This window comes from Athalia rosae, chromosome 5 (assembly GCF_917208135.1).
Source record: "Athalia rosae chromosome 5, iyAthRosa1.1, whole genome shotgun sequence".
Lineage (NCBI taxonomy): Eukaryota > Metazoa > Arthropoda > Insecta > Hymenoptera > Athaliidae > Athalia > Athalia rosae.
In genome coordinates, this window is record NC_064030.1 from 13,424,679 (window position 1) to 13,446,282 (window position 21,604).

Genomic DNA, 21,604 nt, shown 5'->3' on the forward strand with positions numbered 1-21,604 from the left:
TGTGTGTGTGTGTGCGGTGCACCCGTACCTTATGTGCGCCACGTACAACGAGGGGGTTGATAAAAACAGCTCGATAATCGCTAACGACGCCATTGTCCATCGAATATAATGTAGTGTAGGTAGGTGCGGACACGTAGCTCGGCTCGGTCTTCGGCTTGAGGTTCGATTTCAAAAGGGAAGCTCAAGACACGGGCCTGCTTGAGCATGTGGGAGATGGAAAAAGGAGACCGGAGAAGAAAAATAAAAAATTAAACGAAAAACAGGTTAAAGAGAGCGCGGGTTGGCTGCATGTGCTGCAGGGGATGGTATATAGCGTGTTTAACTTTCATTTTTCAATCGCCGCGTACCCGAGGAATAATTTAGAAAAAAAAAAGATGAAAGGAAAGAGAAAAAAAATATATTTCACGTGTACGTAGTACATGCGTACATCGTGTTGTACGGCGTAAAAGCGTGGTGAAAGAAAAGAGAAGAAATTCAACGTAGGAAAAGTTTTTTATTCTCTTTATTTTTTATTTTTTTTTTTCTCTTTCTTTCTCCGCCTGTGGAATGTATACGATAACCGCGCGCTTTTCAGCGAACTTGAATTCTATAACTTTACATGAAATCTACGATACGCGTGCGAAATGAATAACGGATTTTTTTTTCTTTTTTCAACCAAATTATTTTCATAATCTCCTTCGATGTTATACGATACGCTTTTATAGAGATATAAAAAACAAAAGTAACAATTAGATCGAATTTTCCTGGAGCAAAATAAAAAAAAAATAAACGGGGGGGGGGGGGGGGGGGGAAGGGATGAATAATACGAGTCGAGACAGTGGTATGTATGGAGAAGGGCGCGTTGAGGAAAGTGCATCTTCGGAAAGGTTGTTAGAAAAAAAAAGGCGAGAAAAAGAACGAAAGAAAAGAAACGAATAAAACAAAAAGGGAAAAAGGAAAAAAAAACGAAGAGAACAGAAGGGAGAAAAACCGAGAGATTATGACGTGCCGATCGTTGGGATTATTTCAATCAGGGCTTTCCTGACGAGCGTCGAGCTACGCCACACCCTTACGTTCGCTACACCCTTCCCCAAAACCGCAGGCTCTTTCACCCTCGCGTCAACAAAAAACTTCTTCTTTTCTACGTTATATACACGCACGTATGTATGTATGGACCGTTGTACGAGGCTCGCCTATTTCTTTTTCTCCTGTTACTCAATTTTTTTTTTTCTTCCTCCTGTTTCCTTTTTTTTCTCCAACCCTCGTTCCAATCGAATAAACCTAGGTGCATTCCGTTCATATGATATACGAAAACTCAATCGAATAAAAATACTTAACGATAATTCCGACACATCAGTCCCGTTCGTGCTAATATGAACGACGGTCACGATGCGAAAGAAAGAACAAGGATTTTGACAATAATAATAATAATGACAATGACTGAGAATAGGAAGGGTAATTAGCGCGGTGGGTATGTATATGAGGTGGTTGTTGTTGCGGTGTGTATAACGATTACCGTTTAACGATTCGAAAAATGCTAATTACCAAGGACACTATACGGTGGTTCTATTAACAAAGGCAATTAAGCTTGAAAGAGAAGAAGAAAAAAACCAAATAAAAGAAAAATGAAAAAAACCAAAGAACAAAAGAACGAAAAAAGTAGCGAGCAAATGACGCGTATACATTCTTTTTTTTTTGTCCTGCCCCTGTTGTACGGTTTCTTATTCTTGTTACAGTTTCAGGATTTTCTTTTTTTCTCTTCCTTTCTGGTGATTTTTATTTTTTTTTTCATTTTCGCTTCCTTTTCTCCGTCCTCCTTTGCATCGTTGTCGCGCGGAAGTACGTTGTAGATCGAATCACATCGCGATTGTAGGAAGCTTATTGTTTTAAAAGATAATTAATAATAATTCCTCTTTGTTTTAGTTTCTTCGGAGTATTTTTTGTATATTACAGTTCACAAATAACTAGGGCGAAGAAGTGATCGCAATATTGTAGAAAAATATTGACAAAAAACAAGAGAAGAATGAAACAATTGAATAGAATCAGAAAGATAACGAGAAGGGAAAAGAAGGACACATGCAAAAAACGGGGTGGTTATGGGTATGATTCGGAAAAAAGAAAAAACGCAATTTAAGAAAAATTAACAAAAAAAATAACGAAATCAACCTTCGAAATAGTTTTGAAAATTGACAAAAGGGCACGGCGCACAGTGGTGTATATAATGAAAACGAAAAATAACCAAAAGGGTGAGTTGTTGGGTTGATAATAGAGACGGAAGGGGGGTAGGGGTGGGGGGGGGGGGGAGAAAAGAAGATAAAAAACCGAAGGAAAAAGTTGGGGAAAGGGAGAGAGGAATGAAGAATTATCGTCGTGGTTAATTGGCCGTGCTACGAGGATATTTTCGTAACGGGTTGAAAATAAAGGAATTATAGAAAAAGAAGAGAAAAAGGAGGAAATAAGTGATACGCGATGTCAGAGGATAATAACCGAAATAAGAGAAAACTAAAATAGGGCAAAAAACGTCATTTGATAAGGAAAACATGCGGCCTGATTCCCCGGATAATTCGTTAAAGCTGAAACTCCGTTTGCAGTCATGAAAGTGTGACGGAAATTTTCGTAACAATTAAATTTTCGGAAAAGTTGAAACTCGAGAATCAGAAGAAAAGGTTTTTTGGTTTGGAATAAAATTTCAGAGGAGATAAAAGACTCGGAGAAATCGGTGAAAATCCGAAAATAAGTACAACGCGAGCAGTATGCTAATTAACCGTCAAATTCGCTGGGAATCGCGACAAGACTCAATCCGGAAACCATCAAAACCGTACAGGGTAACGAAACGTGTTTTTTCTGTTTCCATTTTCTTTTTTTTTTTTTGCTTCTTTTTTTTTCTCGGTAACGCGTGGCCGGTAAAGGGTGGATACGGATGGATGGATAGATGGATTTTGTGACGCGACCCAAAATCAAAGACCGTTATGTGCAGGTCAAACAATGAAGGAGACGTGGAAAGTGTCCCCAGACGTTATCGAACGGCGGATGGAAGAGGGACTTTGATATCACCAACTTCCGGTTTTATCGTCGTGTGTGCCGAAGAAAAGCGTCGGGTAACGGGGGCCGTGGGCGGGGCGGTGAGGGTGGGGGGAGGGGGGAGGGGGGGAAAGGGACAAGGGATGTGAGAAGGAGACTTCTGGACCTTCGGGTGAAACGGAAATCGTTTTTATACCTCGTCAAACACAGCTGAAGTTCCTTTTCGCAGAACCGGAAGTCAAGGATAACGTCGGTACACAACCAGTGCAAATAGTATCGTTTTATACATCGTCATTATTATTATATCGTTCGGGAACAAATATGATACGAAACTTTGATGGGGTTCGGCTTCTTCCAACTTGTTTTCCACCGAGGTCCATCGGAACACCTCGTGAAACGTGATCGAGCTGCCCGAATTTCTTAAAAATTTCAGGAACCGGATTCGACCACCGACGGAATAAAAAAAAATACACACTTCACGTTCTCCCCGAGGACTCACTTTTCCGAGAATTTTTTTAACGGCCGGTAGAATACGCCGGGTGCATCGACGGGGTGAAAAACTGGATGACCCACGTCAAGTAGGAACGACATTTGCATCAAGTATTAAGACAACGCGTCTCCCGGTTATCCCGCGAAGACCCGCGTGAAGATATTTCACTCGAGGAAGGACCTGCTCTTATACCGAAGGACTTTCAGGTGTCCCGCAATCCCAAATCCACGGGGCCGAAAGGGGCAAAGAGGGGCAAAGGAGGTTAACTTTACGGTCAGATCTGAATTCCATGGGCATTTATACCCAATTACGAGAAAGGGTCTTAGTTAGCAGTTAGTGTCTCTTCCTCAATTTAGGTTAATTAAACCTCAAGACTTATTTGTGGGTCCTGATAAAATTTTCCGTGCAATATAACGTCTCCGCATGTTCTCTTCCCGGCCCCCGCCTACCCCGCAGCCCTCTGCTCGACCTCTGGACGATTTTTTCCGATCGAGATTTCCAAAAGTTTTTCCGGAAAGTCAGAAGACAGATCAAAAGGTTGCGCCGCGTAGCTTTCGAATGTCGACTGCGACGCGCTATGCGAACCTCGAAAGTTCTCGGAACGTCTTTTGTATCCTTATATTGAGAAAACTTGTTGATGAAAAAAAGGAGGCGAGGGAAAGGACAAAGTCCTGCGAAAATTTCAGTCAAAGGGATACCATTTTTTGTTCTTCTCACAAATTGAAGTCGAACTGCAGTCAGCGAATCAAATGAAAAGCCAAAAGCGCACGTTTCCAACTGCACCGCTGCGTCGTTGCAATGAAAGTTGGAAGTGCGAGAAATTTCAGATCTGGACTACCGCCGCGCCATCTATGAACCTGAAATGAGAACTCCGAAAATACGCTTCACTTTTCTCTCTATATTATTTTACGTTCATGAAAATGGTACATTCGTGCATTTTAGGTGAAAAAAATTTCCGAAAGTAATCGCTTCTTTAATTAATTGTAAACGAACCATGATAGTTGCAGAGGTGAAATTGAATGGGGTTCCATGATACCAAATTCTCAACGTGATGAAATTAAAATTGGCTCGATTAATCGAGTTTTTCGAGAGATATCGCCTTCACATATAAATATCATACAATTGGCTCTTTTTCATAACAATTCTAAATAAAATTACTTTGAATTGTTGAATGAACTGAGCTTTTAAAATCGGTAATTTTTTTCCCATCATTCAAGTGTTTTATAAAATTAGTAAAAAACTTTTCTAAAAATCAGGAAGCTTTTTTCGTTATTATAGCATAAAAAAATGGAGGAATTTCTGATTTCTTCGAATTACCGGTGCTCATTAGATATTCGGAATAACTGCGAGTCTCCGGAGTGAAAATGCAAAAGAAAAAAAAGAAAATCCAAAAAACAAAAAAGAGAAAAAGAAACCTGCAGACGTCGTTGTAAAATACGCTCGGGAAGGCTTTCCGCAGTGTTGTGTGGCGCGGGCGTCAGTAAGTTTAGCACATACATACATAAGTATGTGGATACACATACCTATACATATACCTCTTTGAAGGAAGGGATCTTCTACTACTGGATCAGAATTATCGAGCGTATCTTCTTTCCCCGGTATTTTTCCGAGCCTCATCCTCCCTCAGGTCTTCCCTTCTCTTTTTTTCCTAGGGAGTTACCAGGAAACGAGTAAAACTCTAGGATCTCCCGAATAGCAAGTAGTTCAAGTAGATATAACTTGAGCGTGAAGAATTTCAAACTCGGATTCTCTGCACCCGGCAGTAGTGTCGGTTCCTTTTCTGAAATGGAAACCAAGCGCGACCTGCTAAGATTTAGATGGGAACAAGCCAAAGAAAGAGGAAGAAATTGACAAAACTCGACGGCGCGTGCCGCCCTTGTACATACACTCACATCGAAAAAAAAAACTTTCCACGTTATACCTGTAGCCGGTGACCCTATCGTCTCTGCGACTGAAAACAAAAAAAAAAAAAAAAAAACAGTGAAAAAAACCAACAATAAAATACACCTCGCGTTATTTCCAAACATGAATGAACTCCGGGACCGCATAGCTGAGCTTTACTCCCTTTCATTTTTTTGTCCTTGGGGTTTTTTTTTTTTTTTCTTCCTTTCGTCATACTTTGTGTATGCAACCTTGACAGGATCATCGGTCAAATAAAGCGCGCTGAGGTGGTATTCGCGAATTTTTATCCTCATCCTTGACCATCGGCGCGTCCTTTCCGAATGGCGTTCGCGAGAGAGAGCTTTACATTTTCCGAGTCTCTTTCTATCTGGTTTTTTCTCCCTTTTCTTTTTTTTTTTCTCTCCTTTCGCACGGGGTGGCAAATCTTGGTCGCGTAAGCAAATTATCCTCCCGTTCAAGCTCGGCTTTCGAGAGACGCTGCACGGTCGAGAAACTATAAGTATACGTATACATATATACATAGGTATATATATATGTAACGAATTTGGTATCCCGCAAGCTCCGTCGACCGTCAAATCTTGTTTTTGCCGAATCGGTGAACAGTGGGCACGTGTATGGGTATGGGGATGACGTTACCCGCACACGCTTAGCTATTTTCTCACCCTACTTACATACATATATATGTATATAGAAAAAAAGAAAAAAAAAAAGAAATAGGAAATAGGATGAGCCTGCCACTTGCCTGACGTCACATTTTAACCGATCTCTCTCGTCCTCCGGCGAGAAAAAAAGGAATTTATCAAAGAAAAACCAAAAAAAAACCGTTGCGACGAAAATTCGTTCGACTCATCGTTACGGATAAAATCGGTGATTGATCTCGACGATCATGGGGGATTTTGAGTTTCATAGATCTGACGATTTCTTACGACCTGTAGTAGAAAAAGAAAAACTGTACATTCCTTAAACCGATTGGGGTGAGGGTGAAAGAAGAACCAAATGAGAAAGAAATCACGAAAAAAAAAAAAAGGAAAAAGAAAGTTGAGTTTCTCGTTAATCCCAGGGGGTAAAACACCGTCTGCACCTATAATTACCTAGTGTTATTTTCAAGGGCAGGTTTTCATCCTCCCCCAACTCGACGACGACGAGTTCTTTCTGTTGTGTATACGATTACACAAAGTTATCCTCGCGTTTAATTTTTTTTTTTTTTTTGCTTTTTTTTTCTAATTCTTTAGAATTTTTTTCCGTTCGAAAAACCAACAGTCGAATTTCCAGACTAGAGATATATTAGAATACACTCGAAAAAGGAATTTCGATTTTCAACCTTATAATTGAAAAAATCAAAGGGGGTAACCAGCTCTGAAAAATCGGAAAGTAATGAGACAATCGAAAATAAGCGAAAATTGAAGAATTCGAGCCAAGTCAGAAATTGAATTTTTTAGCAGTCGTAATTTCAACAACTCGCGCTGATGATAATGAATGAAAATCTTCGTCCGAATCGGGAGATAGAAAAAAATGTGACAAAGAAGAAGAATATTATATCACCCGCGGCGCTGGTGCGATGTAGCTAATTTTCTTAATCACTGTAAATAATATTCCGACTGTGTACATGGATTCTGTCACTCTGCGAGACAACTCTGTCGTTTTTTTTTCTTCTCTCTCTTTGTTTTTTGCACGTCTATCCAGTTCCCTCGAAAACGAGTCAAGTGCTTTACAAAATTTTTTTCCACGAAGCGCTCGACCTTTTTCAAATAAAACGAAATAACTAAAAAGGATATGTATGATCTACATTATAACTACGTATATATTTCTTTAAATCGAAAATCAATCGTTCGAAAAATCCTTTCGAGATACTTGAAAAATGCGAAAAAATGAAGAACGAAAAATTCCTCTTCCGTCCCGAATAATTTGTAATTCTCTTTCTTTTTCGTTTTTTTTTTTTTTGGCAAAAAATTCTCGATTACCGTAAGCGAAAAACAAAAAATGAACAAGGAAGAGCCAAAAAGGTTTCTCTGGTACGAGAACGTCTTTAATAAAATGATAAGATTTTCTACATGAGACGAATTTCATCAACGTGGTTATATTCGTACAGATATACATACAGGGTGTCTCAGATAATTTCAAAGAAGTGACCGGAATACCCGAGGTGAGTGAATACACGCACATGTCACGCGGTCTCCGAAGAACCGATCCCAAAATGGCGACCGATCGAAGAGTTGCGCTTATTGCGCTTAAAAGTAGGCAACCCGTGAAACACGCGAAAGACGATGCGCTGCGTTCGAACACTGGCTATGGTTATCGATAATAAAAGTCAACGTCAGAAGTGTTTTTATTCGATATTCTCAAATTCGCATCGACAATCCATCCAGCGCGCGTATGACTGCGACCAGACGGCCGACGGACGAGCGCCGTGTAATTCCGGCGGAAATCGCAACTTTTCAATCGGCCATATTTTGGAACGGCGCTTCGGAGATCACGTGTTATAGGCGCGAATTCGCTCGGCTCGCTCCCCCCCCCCCCCCCCCCCCCCCATCACCCTTTTGAATTTTCGCATCTGCTTCCGAGTCACCCCGTACTTGCGCAAGAGACACACACGCGTAAGCAGCAGCAATGAAGGGGGGGTTCCGGGGGTGGCATGATACATAAAATTGTCGTATATATGGCTAGAGATATTTGTGCGCGGATAACCGGAGAGGTTATGCTTTTCATGCTGGAGTAAGCTCAACTTTTAGATGCACTCTATGAAATTAAGCCAAAGTATATACCATGAATAAATATGAGCCTGTTTGAAGGAAGTCGGTATGGCCGCCGCAACTACCGGAGAGTTATGGGAAAACGCATGACAATTTGGCGTCAGCGATATCCGACCCCCCTTTCCGCGTATACCGCACCAATTCTTTCCTTCGTTCTTCCCTTTTTTTGATTCTAATGTTCTTCCACTTCTCGTCCCTCGCCTCACGCGGTGTCTGATTTCCGTTCGGCTTTATGAAATTAAATTAGATGTGTATCCGTTATTGAAATTTTTTCGTTAAAAAAAAAAACAACAACAACAACAACAACGAAAACAAGTGGAATAAGAGTTTTTTGTTCCCCCTTTCTTTTGGAGTATCTTTTTTCAATTTTTATAATTACGTGCGATTGGTCGTTCGGAAATAATTTGATTGTTTTATCGTTTTTTTCGTTTTTCTTTTTTTTTTTTTGGTCCGTTCATCAAGGGACGGGAGAGAAAATGTAAAGTTTTTCAAGTACGACGAAAAAATCGGGGGTGGCAACTTTCTCGTTCGTTTTTTGAGTGGTATAATAATTTTCAATTCCATCATCTCTTTGGTAGGTAGTTAGGTATGTATATTATATGTACCTACATAGGTATATAGTATGTATATATATATATATATATGAGATGAAGCCACCTAAAGTGTATTTGCTTTTCACTCATTTCGTAAAATGTATTTTAAAGTTGGCAAAAGGTCGGTTTCACTAACGTTCGTCAGTTCCTTATCGTTTATGTATTCCCGGCCCTTTCGAGAGGAACGAAGGAAGGAAGGAAGAAGATGGAGATGAAGAAGGAGGCGAAATAAAATGAGTAAGAAAAGGGAAAAGAGGAGGAATCCGAGGATGAGTGGTTATAACGTAGGTCGCAAGTTCGCTTAAAAGAGAAGAAACCTCTGCTGATGCTCTGAGAGGTTTCTCGTAAAAGATTTCAACGAAATTAAATTGAAAGGATCCCTTCGGTACTGATCTACAACCAATTTACCTACCGCGCGACGATGATCGCAAGCCTCTCCATCGTCTTCTCCCTCGCCGTTCGGAGAAATTTTTTTTTTTTGTTTCCCCAGTTTTCCAATTTCGCCCTCCTCTCTCGCGGGATGTCCGCGAGCAACGCCGCGCGGTTGTACAGGATTAAGCGAATTATCTTCGAAGATGAAAACGGGAAAATTTTCTCCCCGCGCAACCGGAGGAAACATTTTATCCTGCCGGCGCAAAAAAAAAAAACATTCCACATTATAAAACCATAGCTTTTAAGTACTCGTAATTATTTATGAATGACGTAACCACCGTACCAAAACCACCACGCTCCGTTTAACACATTTCAGGTATTCATCATTCCACTTGTCTTAAATTATCCTCGCTCGCCTCTGAGAAACTCTCCTGCCCCTAAATTATAAATAAACCCTCTCGCTTCCGAAATTACTGTCTCTCCCGACACCCCCCCCACCCCTCCCCCCCTCCTCCCCCCCCCCAACCGCATGGGTTATCATGTCTAATGAAATCTCGAGAAAAAAACTTTACTTTTTCTTTTTCTTTTTCTTTTTTTCCTCCATCGACAAAATCGAATCGTTGGAGGTATTTTGAAAGCGAAGGAAAGTCGAGGGACACGATGAAAAAAAAGACACCCAAAAAATGTTCTGTAAAATAAAATTTTATACGAATTGGAATGCCGAAGAATTTTTTTGTAAAACATTTGGCTGCAATTTGAAAATTTTCAAACAATTTTCGATTCACGGGGATCGTACGAGCGTTCTCAACGTGCCCCGAGGGGTTGAAGGAGGGGTTGGGGTGCTTTCTGATCCGGTACCTTTGAAAAAAGAGGAAATTATTTTTTTTCCATTATTTAACGTGGTATCGCTTTCACGCGTCCGATCGATCATTGATCAGCTCTCGGTTTACGCGCGATAGAAAACTGCAAAAATAGAAGCGGGGAAAATGAGAATAAAAAAAAACAGGGGGTTTATTTTTTGCTCTTTAAATTTTTCCTTTTTTCTAAATAAAACTTTCCCTATTCGTCCGCCGCGCACGTGTACCCCCGAGAATGAAAGAGCGACGTCCATTGTGCCTGTAGCTTGAGGGACACAATACCTTTTTGTACGTGTTTTCGATGTATTTTCACCTACCGCCACCACCTATACATCCATGAAATATACACATGTAAATACCCGTACATATGTACACCCGCCATATTCTACCCCCTCGCCCTTCCCCCCCATCCCCTCCACCCGCGCACCACATATTCCCATATTCCAGACTTTGGATACATGGGACTTCTCGCCGGTGTGTGCTGGTTGGACGTTATTACAAGGATATCGATTCCGTTTTCAAACCATCCACATCACCGTCGACATCCACCTCCTGCACCACCTCTTTACTCGGTAAAGTGGCCCAGGCAGCTTTCTCCCTCTCTCACTATTTTTAAACCCTTTTTTTTTTTTCTTTCTCTTTTTTTCTTTTTCGTTCTCTTTCTCTTTTTATTTTTCACCCGAACGTATACATCTATCTCAACTCCTCCACCACCCCCCCCGCCCCCCCCCCATTTTACTTTCGCACTGTATACATGGATTGGGAAACGTGAGGGATTAAAACGCAATTCTGTTATGTATAGCTACAACGAAAGTTCATCAAGGCATGCAGTTTGTCTGAAACGAGAAGGAAAAAGTAAAAAAACAAAAAAAAAAAAAATAAAGAGCCTCGTAACCGGTGTGGAAAATTTTTTTGCTTCGACAATTTTCAAAAATCTGAAAAATAATCACCGAATTACTCATATGATCGGCGTGGCCTGAAAAGTTTCGAAAAACAAACAAAAGATAACGACGTATCGAAATTCGAAAGTTTTTTTTTTCAACAAAATTTGAGTAACTTAACGCGTGGCGGTCTGTTTCTTTCTCGTTTTTTTTTCTCTATCTTTTTTTCCCCGTGTCTTGTTGGCAGAAAAATCTCTGAGCAAGCAATCGGGAATAGGTAGGTAGGTAGGTAGGTAGGTAGGTAGGAAGGTGGGTGGGTAGGTAGGTACGTACCTTATACCAGCTGCAATCAGTGAAAACGACTCGATTTAGAACCGAACACAGCGCCGTAGGGCATAGCGCGATTTGGAAGTCGTTCGAAACTCCGGAAAGCTGAGGAAATCGGTAAACCTTCCAGAGATGGCGATGGCTCTCGCCGTGTTACCGGAGGGGCAGGAGAAGGGGGTGGGGGGTGGGGAGGGGGGGGGGGAAGGGTTGTCGGTGACCGATCCAAAATCCGATCACGTCTCGGTGTCCGGTCGTGCGTCTACTGACCACTACTTTTGCGCCGGTATCCAGTCATGGATTTCCACCAAATACCGTTTGGTACCTACCGCCGATGCTTTTCTTGGACGGTCGGGCTGCTCGGCAAACAATGAAAATTTTCCCCGAGAATTCGTTACCGAAATTCTATCAACGGTCCATCGACGATACACTCGAAGGGGTCACCTTCGAGGGGTAGCGCTGAAAATTCTACGTACAAGAAAATGGCGAGAGAAAAAACGTTCCTCGCGTCCCCGACGAACACGGAGGACTCTCGAAAGAACTCTCGAATTTTCCATACGTCTCGCCCGCGAAACGCGTGCGATATTTTCTTACCGTTTTAATTAATACCTTTCGTCTGTTTCGTTGTGTTTCAGACGTGACCGTAATACCGTTGCAGCAAGTGAACGCGGAAGCCGGCGGTAACATATCGTTGGCTTGTCCAGGTGTCACGGAACAATCGCTCGTACTCATGTTGGAATGGAGAGCGGACGGCGCAAGGATACTGGAGTACAGCAGCAGCAGCACAACCGTATGGAAACATCGCAACAGAGTGTCACTTACCACCGACAATTTCGCCCTCTTTTTTCATCCCGTTACATCGGTGGACAGCGGCGAGTATTACTGTCTCGTCAACAACCGTCCGATGCCCGAGGCCATCGTCAAACTCATGGTTCAAGGTTGGTGGAAAAACTGCTCGTCAATAATCGTGATTATTTTCATCGATGGTCTATAATCGTCGATATTTTGCGCCGGGGGGATAATTTTATGGTTTTTTTGTTTTTCGATCGTCTCGAAAAATGGAGATGGTGGAAGTTTTTTTTTTTTTTTTTTTTTTTTTCTCCCGTTGGTACGGGAACCCGAACGGGTTTACGATCGCCGATGTAACTTGTAATTGTTGAACTATAAACGTCGCGTATTAAAGCTGAAGGGGAAACGTGTTGTCATCGTATTATACGCCGTAATTATTATTATCGTCATTATATTACTTTGTGATCGTTACATGAACGCCGGATATTATAATCCCCAGTTTCTGTGTGACAGACTTCGAAGGATTAACCGCGTTATTATATTACTCTACCTGTATACCTATGCGCAGTGTAGTGGGCTTAAATTCTGAGCAGCTTTACTGCGCTTTGTAATGCTTTTAACAACGATCAACTCTTTCCCTGGGCTCGCTCTATATGTCTCTTTGCTAACACCTGAGTATCCTGCGTACCTCCTGAGTGTGATGTGGTATTATAAATTTCAACCGTAGTAACAACTTTCTATAATACCGCCAATTAAACCATCATCATTAGTACTAATTAGCAACTGTGCGACTGCGTTCTTGATCGACGAAACTGTGGGTCCGTCTATGTGAAACTTTACACATGAATAACGATGATATAGCGACACATTTGATATTCTCGGACAAAATATCTTTGAGACGAAATGAACAGGTGTTGATCGGCATGCATTAACGACTCCGTGTTTCTTCCATCTGGTGCTGCCCAATTTTTCTGATCCGGCGCTGACCAGTTTTTTTTACTTGGCGCTGGCTATTCCATCTGATTCACAGCTGGCCAGTTGCTTCTATCTGGCGCTGGCCAACTTTTTTTATCTGGCGCTGACCAGTGTTTTGGACTCGGTGCTGGCTATTCTATCTGATTCACAGCTAGCGAGTTTTTTCTATCTGGCGCTGGCCAATTTTTTTTGATCCGGCGCTGACCAGTTTTTTTGACTCGGCGCTGGCTATTCTATCTGATTCACAGCTAGCGAGTTTTTTCTATCTGGCGCTGGCCAATTTTTTTTGATCCGGCGCTGACCACTTTTTTTGACTCGGCGCTGGCTATTCTATCTGATTCACAGCTGGCCAGTTGCTTCTATCTGGCGCTGGCCAACTTTTTTTATCTGGCGCTGACCAGTTTTTTTGATCCGGCGCTGACCAGTTTTTTTGACTCGGCGCTGGCTATTCTATCTGATTCACAGCTAGCGAGTTTTTTCTATCTGGCGCTGACCAATTTTTTTGATCCGGCGCTGACCAGTTTTTTTGACTCGGCGCTGGCTATTCTATCTGATTCACAGCTGGCCAGTTGCTTCTATCTGGCGCTGGCCAACTTTTTTTATCTGGCGCTGACCAGTTTTTTTGATCCGGCGCTGACCAGTTTTTTTGACTCGGCGCTGGCTATTCTATCTGATTCACAGCTAGCGAGTTTTTTCTATCTGGCGCTGACCAATTTTTTTGATCCGGCGCTGACCAGTTTTTTTGACTCGGCGCTGGCTATTCTATCTGATTCACAGCTAGCGAGTTTTTTCTATCTGGCGCTGACCAATTTTTTTGATCCGGCGCTGACCAGTTTTTCTGATCCGGCGCTGACCAGTTTTTTTGACTTTGCGCTGGCTATTCCATCTGATCTAGAGCTGACCAATTTTTCTGATCCGCCGCTGACCAGTTTTTCTGATCCGACACTGACCAGTTTTTTTTGACTTGGCACTGGCTAATCTATCTGATCCAAAGCTGGCCAATTTTTCAAATTTGACGATGGCTAGACTTTCCGATCTACAGCTGGATAATTTTTTCGACCTGGCGCTGAGCAGAATTTTTGATCCAAGGCTGGTCAGCGTTCCTACCTCGGTGGACCAAATATTCTCAGGCTAAAATATCCTTGAAACATCCGGATATTTTGTCCGAAAGATAATTGGTATACATTACAAATCAGTCGTACAGAATTTCAGTTGTTCATGGGAGGTATTGTGTTGAGTTTCATCCAAAAATAAATAATAAAATGAAGAATATCGTGCCGCTAGAATTAATTAGGTCCGAACTTTCAACAAAATGTATTATAACGTAAATGCATACAGAGAGGATCTGGTGAACTTCGAACTTCGTACGTAAGCGCGAATCGAAGAGACAGTTTTTGTCAGCTGTGAAATTGACGATCGCGGATACAGCTGAGATCGCGGTATTTAAATGTGACTCGGTTATGTTGTGTCAGGTGATTGATGCGGCACAAAAATAGTATCAAGTAATTAGGGTGGCATAGAATAAAATGAAATTGATCAATTGCATAAAAGATTCATACGATGACCGAAACTCAACTGACAGCTAAATCCGAAATCGGAGTGCGTTGGCTTTTCTGCGAAACAAACACCGACGATCGCGCACGTGCAAACAGGGTGCGCAATTATGGGGCTTCCTCTTAATGCAGGGCGTTTTATACCGCCGCGTAAACTCCGATGCTTTTTTGGTACCGTATATATATATACGAGTTTCTCGCGTGTTTTGAGCTCGCTAATTTGCAGTTGTTAATCGCACAATGTTTTCCCCATTTCCTTTTCCTCGTTCACCCCCACCACATATAAACGTACGTTTATACACTCGTGCAACTTACACCACCGTAAATACAATTTATTGTTTTTTTTTTTTTTTCGTTCCTTCTTGTTTCGTAAAATGAGAAAATCGCTGAATTCATATTCATATTCAGACCGCTCCATCAACCCGAAAGTTATTTCATTTCATGCGTTATAACATAAAATTAACTTCAGCAGTTCTCCATAAATATATAATTGAACAGAACGTTAATTAACCGATCAATCGATTAAATTATTAATTTTTTAATTGTAAAGAAAAAAAAAAAACAGAATCAGAAAACTAGAATCATAGTTATAGACAACAAGTACAAGAATGATTTTTGTACGATTTCAACTTTTCGAATGAAAAAATTCTTTAAATATCGGAATTATCGCGGATGCGAACGAGTTTAATTATATAATTAAATTACACTAATTGAAAAGGAAACGAAAGTTTTCGGATCGTGGTAATCTTCGTCCAATGTTTCAGAAGACCGAAAAGGTTTCTCCCGCACCCTTTTTTTCTCATTCCAGTTGAGATTTTACTTCTTTGAAAAACTTTTTACCTTTTCTACTCCTTTAGATGTCTCGATTAACTTTCAACTCCCAACTTTTTCTTTTTTTTTTATTCTCTCTTTCTTAGACGGTATGTATACATATATATATTTTGGTTTTTTTCTTTTTTACTATTATTATTTTTACTCCAGTTCTCATTCAACTTTCCAAGATTAACTTGCATTGTATTCAATGATTTAACCAGCCGCGTTCACCGTTCTTCTATTTTTTTCACATATACATATAATACGATCGGAACTGGAAGAGGAAAAAAAAATCAAAAAAGATCAAACTTTGAAGAAAGAAAAAAATTGAAAAAAAAAAAGAAAGAAAAAGAAAGTTAACGATTTTCACTCAACAGTTTATCGTCATAATGCTGTTATTTTTCACCCCCAGATATAATTAACTTTTTCAACAAAATAGAAACTTTTTCTCTGTTTTTTTTTCTTTTTTTCCTCGACGTTAAATTAATTATTTATTAGACATGTTACATGTATATCGTCGCTCGCGGTATACTCGTTAACAAGTGTGAAGCGAAAAAAAAAAAACAAAAAAAAAACGAAATGAAAATTCACCACCCACCACCATCATCGCCATTAGCTTATAATAATCTAACGTATATGACGACGACCTGAAGTTACGAGAGATCCTCGACCCACATATTTGCGCTTCTCCGCGTCACCTCGAAGAAATAAGGAAAAGTAAAAAAAAAAAAAAAAGCTCATTATAAATATCACGCCCAATTAGTTACAGCGTTAACTTGAAATGAGAAAAGATGATCGATCCGACAAAGTTACCGTAATACTTAATCGCGGTGGGCCGTTGGATAAAAAATGGAATGAAAAATTTCTGTTTTTCTTCTGGTTTGAAATTCTTCCAGTTTATCTCGCTTTTGATTTCATTTACTTTATCTTTTTGACACTTCGTGCGGCGGTGAATGACGTCAAGAGAAATGAAAATGAACGAGCAAATTTTCAAAACAAAAAATAAAAAAAAAAAAAACTACCAGAATCGTTCGATTCGTCGAGACTTTTTTCTCCTTTTTTCTTCCCCGTGTACCTTCTCTCATATTTTGCCTCCTCTCTCTTCGTACTTCTGGTATAAGCGGAGGGGACGGTAGGGTATGGAACCTTTTCGAGTTCCGGGGAACTCTCTATCTTTTTTTCTGTTTCTACCTTCCAGTAGCACCGAAAACCACCCCCACCGCCAACCTTTCCCCTTTTACCCGTCACTTTTCCTTACCGAAAGATTCAATCTTCGCTGACTTTTGCGACCGCGTTCGTAGCGGCTGAAAAAAAAGGAAACGACTACGTAAGGAGTGGGAGTGGGAGCGGGAGAAAGGGGAACGGTGGAACCCCAGAGGGAAGAAGAGGGATCAAAAGAGGTGGTTGTGTAACTCTTGACTCGCTCGTGCGAGGCTAAAATGTTTTTTTCCTCGAGAGGAACTTGAGGAAGAAGAGAAAGCCTAGAAACACACACTTCCGTGAAAGTGAGAAGCAAGGATTTCGTCGTCCTTGTATTTTCAAATTTTTTTTGTTCTAAGAATTATGCTCCTTTCTCGTTTTTTGCTTTTCTTCTCATTTTTTTTTTTCTTTGTTTTTTCATTTTTCAGCCACGGCGCTTCGCCACTCGCCTAAAAAATAATAAGAAGTTCTCGCTGTCCGAACTTTTTTTCACTTTCTTTTTTTCCTTCCCGTTGATTCGGAAAATACTCGATCGCAGATTTCCCTCTGCTTCATTTTTTTTTTTTTTGATTCTTCTCGCTCTTCGTTTATTACGTGCATTGTATCTATAATACAGCTGTGCGGATACAAAGCCGAAGAAATTTTACATCCTGGAAGGATGAAAAATTGCTCGTGTTCCCTGTATAACGTAGAATACCGTGGAAATACAATATCCTTTATATTGACAGCAATATCTCGACCCGTTTATCGTCCTGTTTGTCAAATCGAGGAGGATTCACTTGTGGACAGAGTAAGGAGCGGGAAAAGGAAGAACGAAAAAAAAAAAAAAAAAAAAAAAAAATTGAAAGGAAGAACAATGAGAGAAATAGCCGAGGATATGAGAGGGATGAAAAAAGAAATCAGCTACGATGATAGGAACTCCTTAGATTCCGAGTATGCCGAGTCTCACCACCCCATTCTACAAGAATCTCGGTACCCGTATCCAGAAGTATGTACCTCATGAGCAGGTACATTCATCCCATGTACGTACATCCCATGTACGACATACGTTCTACATAACCATGTGCTCGTACAAGGTTCATTCGTACATTTACATATATTCATATCGTATGTATATATACGTATTTCCAAGATAGTTGTATTTATTTTAATATTGTATATTGTATATGTACGTGGGTATGTCGTACCTATATACGCATACGTGTTGTAAAAGTGTACGCGGAGTCCCTCGGGACTCGAGTGGGACAACTATATTTTATCGACGCATAGGGTGAATCTATCCTGAGGGATGAAGGATACGTCTAGGACGTAGGTACTTACATCGCATCTTTCTTTATCCAATTCCTCAACGCGCTGGATGAAAACCTGGATTAAAAACGGGATATCCTGTAGGGATTCTTCGTCTTCTTCTTCGTCGCGTCTCGTCTCTTTTTTCTCTTTTTCCTCTTTCATTCCCAGCGCGAGAAAGATTACTTCGCGTAAACTGAGGTACGAGGAACCAGAAGGGTATGTCACCCGTCACGACAAAAATTCCCCGTATTTAATCTAATTTTGAAAAATAATTTCGGAAAATGAAAGAGAAAAAAAAATTGCCCAAAAGAAGATAAAAACTCTTATAAATCGGATAATAAATTTTTAGACCGGCTAATACAAGTTCTCCGTTTTCTTTTTTTTTTTTTTTTTTCATATCCCCTTCCTTTTTCTTTCCGTAACTTTTCCTGCGGGAAATACGGGTGAAAAAGTGAGGTTAACTTTCGTCGTTTGCAGATATCCGCGATTCAACGATTTCTTGTCACAGAGAGCGGTTCTTTTAATTGCTGCGATTAAACCGAGTCGGTGACGTGTTCAAGATGAACGTGGAATCGGATGAAAAAAACCTAAAACAAAGTCGAAAAAAGAAAAATGGAGGGAAAGAGAAAGAAGATCGTTCAGTTTGACAAAATGTAAAAACGTCCAATCCGATGCAGTACGCGGTCTACTTTCCGGTCTGCAGGGATTTGGACGGAAATGAATCGATGCGAGGGTAATCAACGTTTTTAGGACACGTCAGAGTCCTAATGACGTAGTTTGTAGAAAAAAAAAAGATTTCTAACAAGATCGTTGAGTCAGAAAGTCGTATGCCACAAAACGTCTAAAATCCACATCACGGATTCAAGAGTCGTTTTGTTTTTTTATGATAATTCAAACTTTTAGGTTAAATTTGATTTTTTTTTTTTTTTTCAAGATATATCTAAAGCTGCGTTGAAAACCATGTCTGCGTTATAAAGGATACATTTTTATAGGAAGATTGAGAGAAAGGTTCGGTAGACGCGGCGAGTGTGGAGGATAGTGACGAAAAAGAAAAAACATTATAAAAAAGAAAAGAGAAAAGGAAAAAGGAGAAGAAGAAACGGGATAGTCTGGTACAGCTATGTATACGGGGCTCGCGAAATCTCTTTGGAAATGTAAACGAAACGAATTCCTTTGTTCGCGGGAAAAATCCACGTTGAGATGAAATTGTTCCCGAAAGACAAACATACCATTACTTTCGCGAAGAAGACGGATACGCGACGACGAAGAAGAAGAAGAAGAAGAAGAAGAAGAAGAAGGAATACAAGGTAGAATAACAAGCGTAGAACAGAATAGAAAACAAGAGGAAAAAAAATGAAAAAGCGAGACAAAAGGAAGCGAAGAAACCGACTCGAAAGAAAATATTATGCGCTCTCGATGTGCAGCGGATGAGGAGTATCCGATCGTCTTTAATATCGTAACGTTCAATTTTTGCGTACCACGGATAAATTTGTTCAAGGATCGATTTGATCCCGCCGATAAGAAGACAGGGGGGGAGTACGAAAAGAAAGTAAAAAAAAAAGTTATGAAAATGAAAGAACGAAGAGAAGAAAAAACAAAAAAAAAACTGAACCTCATAACTCTGTGTACATATACTAAAAACGTTTATTCGGTTTAGGAGCGCGATGGCTCGGCCGGGTGGGAATGGAAATTTTATGCCACCGCGGCCAAAGAAGCTTGCGGGAAATCTGTGAGGCTAGGGAAAGCTGTCGCTCTCTCTCTCTCTTTCCCTTTTTTTTTTTTTTTCTTCTCATTTTATCATTATAATATTTTTCCCTTTTTTTTCTCTTCTCTCTCTCTCTCTCTCATTTTCTCCTCTTTTTTCTTCGCGTTTTAGTATCCCGATTCGATTTTTACGCGGTATATACAGATACCCATGTAACCATGTACATAGTGGCACGTAAAGGGATCAGGAGGAATTTCAATCAGTACAAATATTGAACGCGGACAATCAGGGTAACTTGATTCAAAAAATGGGATGAGAAGAGAAAAGAGACGAAGAAGAAGGAGGACGATAAAACCCGACCGTGAAAATTTCCCGGAACGACGAAAATTCGCGAAAGCCGCAAAATGTATACGCGGTACGTCTTTGATGTACATCAAATGGCGCACGTAGTTAATCGAAATGTATTTTCTTTCTTTTTTTTCGGTCATTATTCGAAATCGAGGTCCACCCTATTTTCGATCATGAAGAATCGGGAAATTGAAATTTTTTGATTTTCTATTTTATTCAAATTGTTCAAAAATAAAACATCAGTGACTGTGAAAAATAAATATTTCGATAATTTTTCGCAATTTTCAAGCACGGAAAAATAATCACTTTCAAGTTTTCGATTAAAATTTTAGTCGTTTGGTCAATAATAGAAAAAAATGTAGTGTTTGAAATTTCAGAAGTTCTTTCTCATCGATCCGCTGAAAAAATGAACAATTTGAAAAAAGAAAAAATAGATAATTTCAATTTTTGATTTTTCATGACCAAGAATAGAGTGAAACCCACTTTGGTTCCATTAATCTCTTTTTTGTATTTCGTACTTAAAACGAATGTTTATCCTTGGGTAAAAAAAAAGACTTTCGTTTTTTTTTTTTTTTTCAAAACGCAGCTAAAGCAAAACGCGGAGTAAACGCGTTTTGAGGCGAATCGGAAGACGATGCGGACGGAGATGCGACGCCGCTGCTTTATTCGCCCGTACCGTCGTCGTTAGATGTATAACTTATGCTCGTGTATCGCGCATCCATATTGTATGTGCATACACATACTTAAGTTACGTACGTACATACGTGGGTATATGTGATATATTTAAAATTCGTAACGCCGGTTATACAACGCTGCGGGAGAGTGTAGAGACAGAAGAAAATCGCATCGGCGATTCAACCCACGTAGAAAGTCCCAGCGGTAACCAATATCCCCGCTATGTCAACCATTAAAATGAATATTTCTGAAATCCTACGTATCTCGCCTTCCCCCCCCCCTTCCCCCCTTCCCCCCGTTTTCCCGCCCCGCCGACCCCCCATTTTTATCTTTTTCCTTCCCTTTTCTCCTCTCCGCTCTTTTCTGCTCACGGCCATCTTCCGCGACACGTTCCGGATATCAGACGGCGTTACATTTTTCTTATTTCCTCGGAACGTTATATGTACTACGTATATATACATACATACATACAAACGTACATACCTATACACCCATGAGCAGCCGTTTGCTAAAAAAAAAAAAAAAAAGAGAGAGAGAGAGAAAGAGATAAAAGGGAAAAGATTCCCATAACATGTTATACAAAAGCCCTGCAGAAATAGGAAGAAGTAAAAAAAAAAAAAAAAAAAAAAAAACGCATCGCAGCTTGAATTCAAATCAAATCCGAATAAAACTGACAGAAGTAAAAAAAAATAAAAAAATAATAACAAACGAAGATCTTTCGATTCGGACTGTATAACGCGATGAAATAATTCCGGTCTGAATTATTGTGGAGGGTATCGATAAAATTCGCTCGATAAAATAAATTTGTTTTTTCTTATCCTTCTTCTCCCGTCTATGCGCGATACTGTTTTATCACCATTATCATTATTCCCGTCTTCCATCGCGCCTTAGGAATCATCTCGGAGGTTCAGTTTTGCGAGCGGGCTCGCATAGTCTTTATTCAAAAGTATCTTCTCTCTATCCACGCGAAGTTTTGCTACGCGAAAAACTTTTTTAAGGCAATATCGAAACTCGAACCTACGCCGGCGGAGGGAAAAACAGACAATACAAACGTCAGTCGTCTGGTCTGGTTTCTGCTTATATTTCA

The 21,604-nt window shown here is 40.3% G+C and overlaps 1 protein-coding gene across 4 annotated transcripts in view; it reads left to right on the forward strand.

Moving 5' to 3' along the window:
- LOC105684350 (tyrosine-protein phosphatase 99A-like) overlaps positions 1-21,604 on the forward strand; it is a 294,338-nt gene that overhangs the window by 94,697 nt on the left and 178,037 nt on the right. For all 4 annotated transcript variants that reach the window (XM_048656205.1, XM_048656208.1, XM_048656206.1 and 1 more), the window contains exon 2: positions 11,805-12,107. In XM_048656205.1, the coding sequence (XP_048512162.1) occupies positions 11,805-12,107 (303 nt within the window). The remainder of the gene's footprint in view (positions 1-11,804; positions 12,108-21,604) is intronic.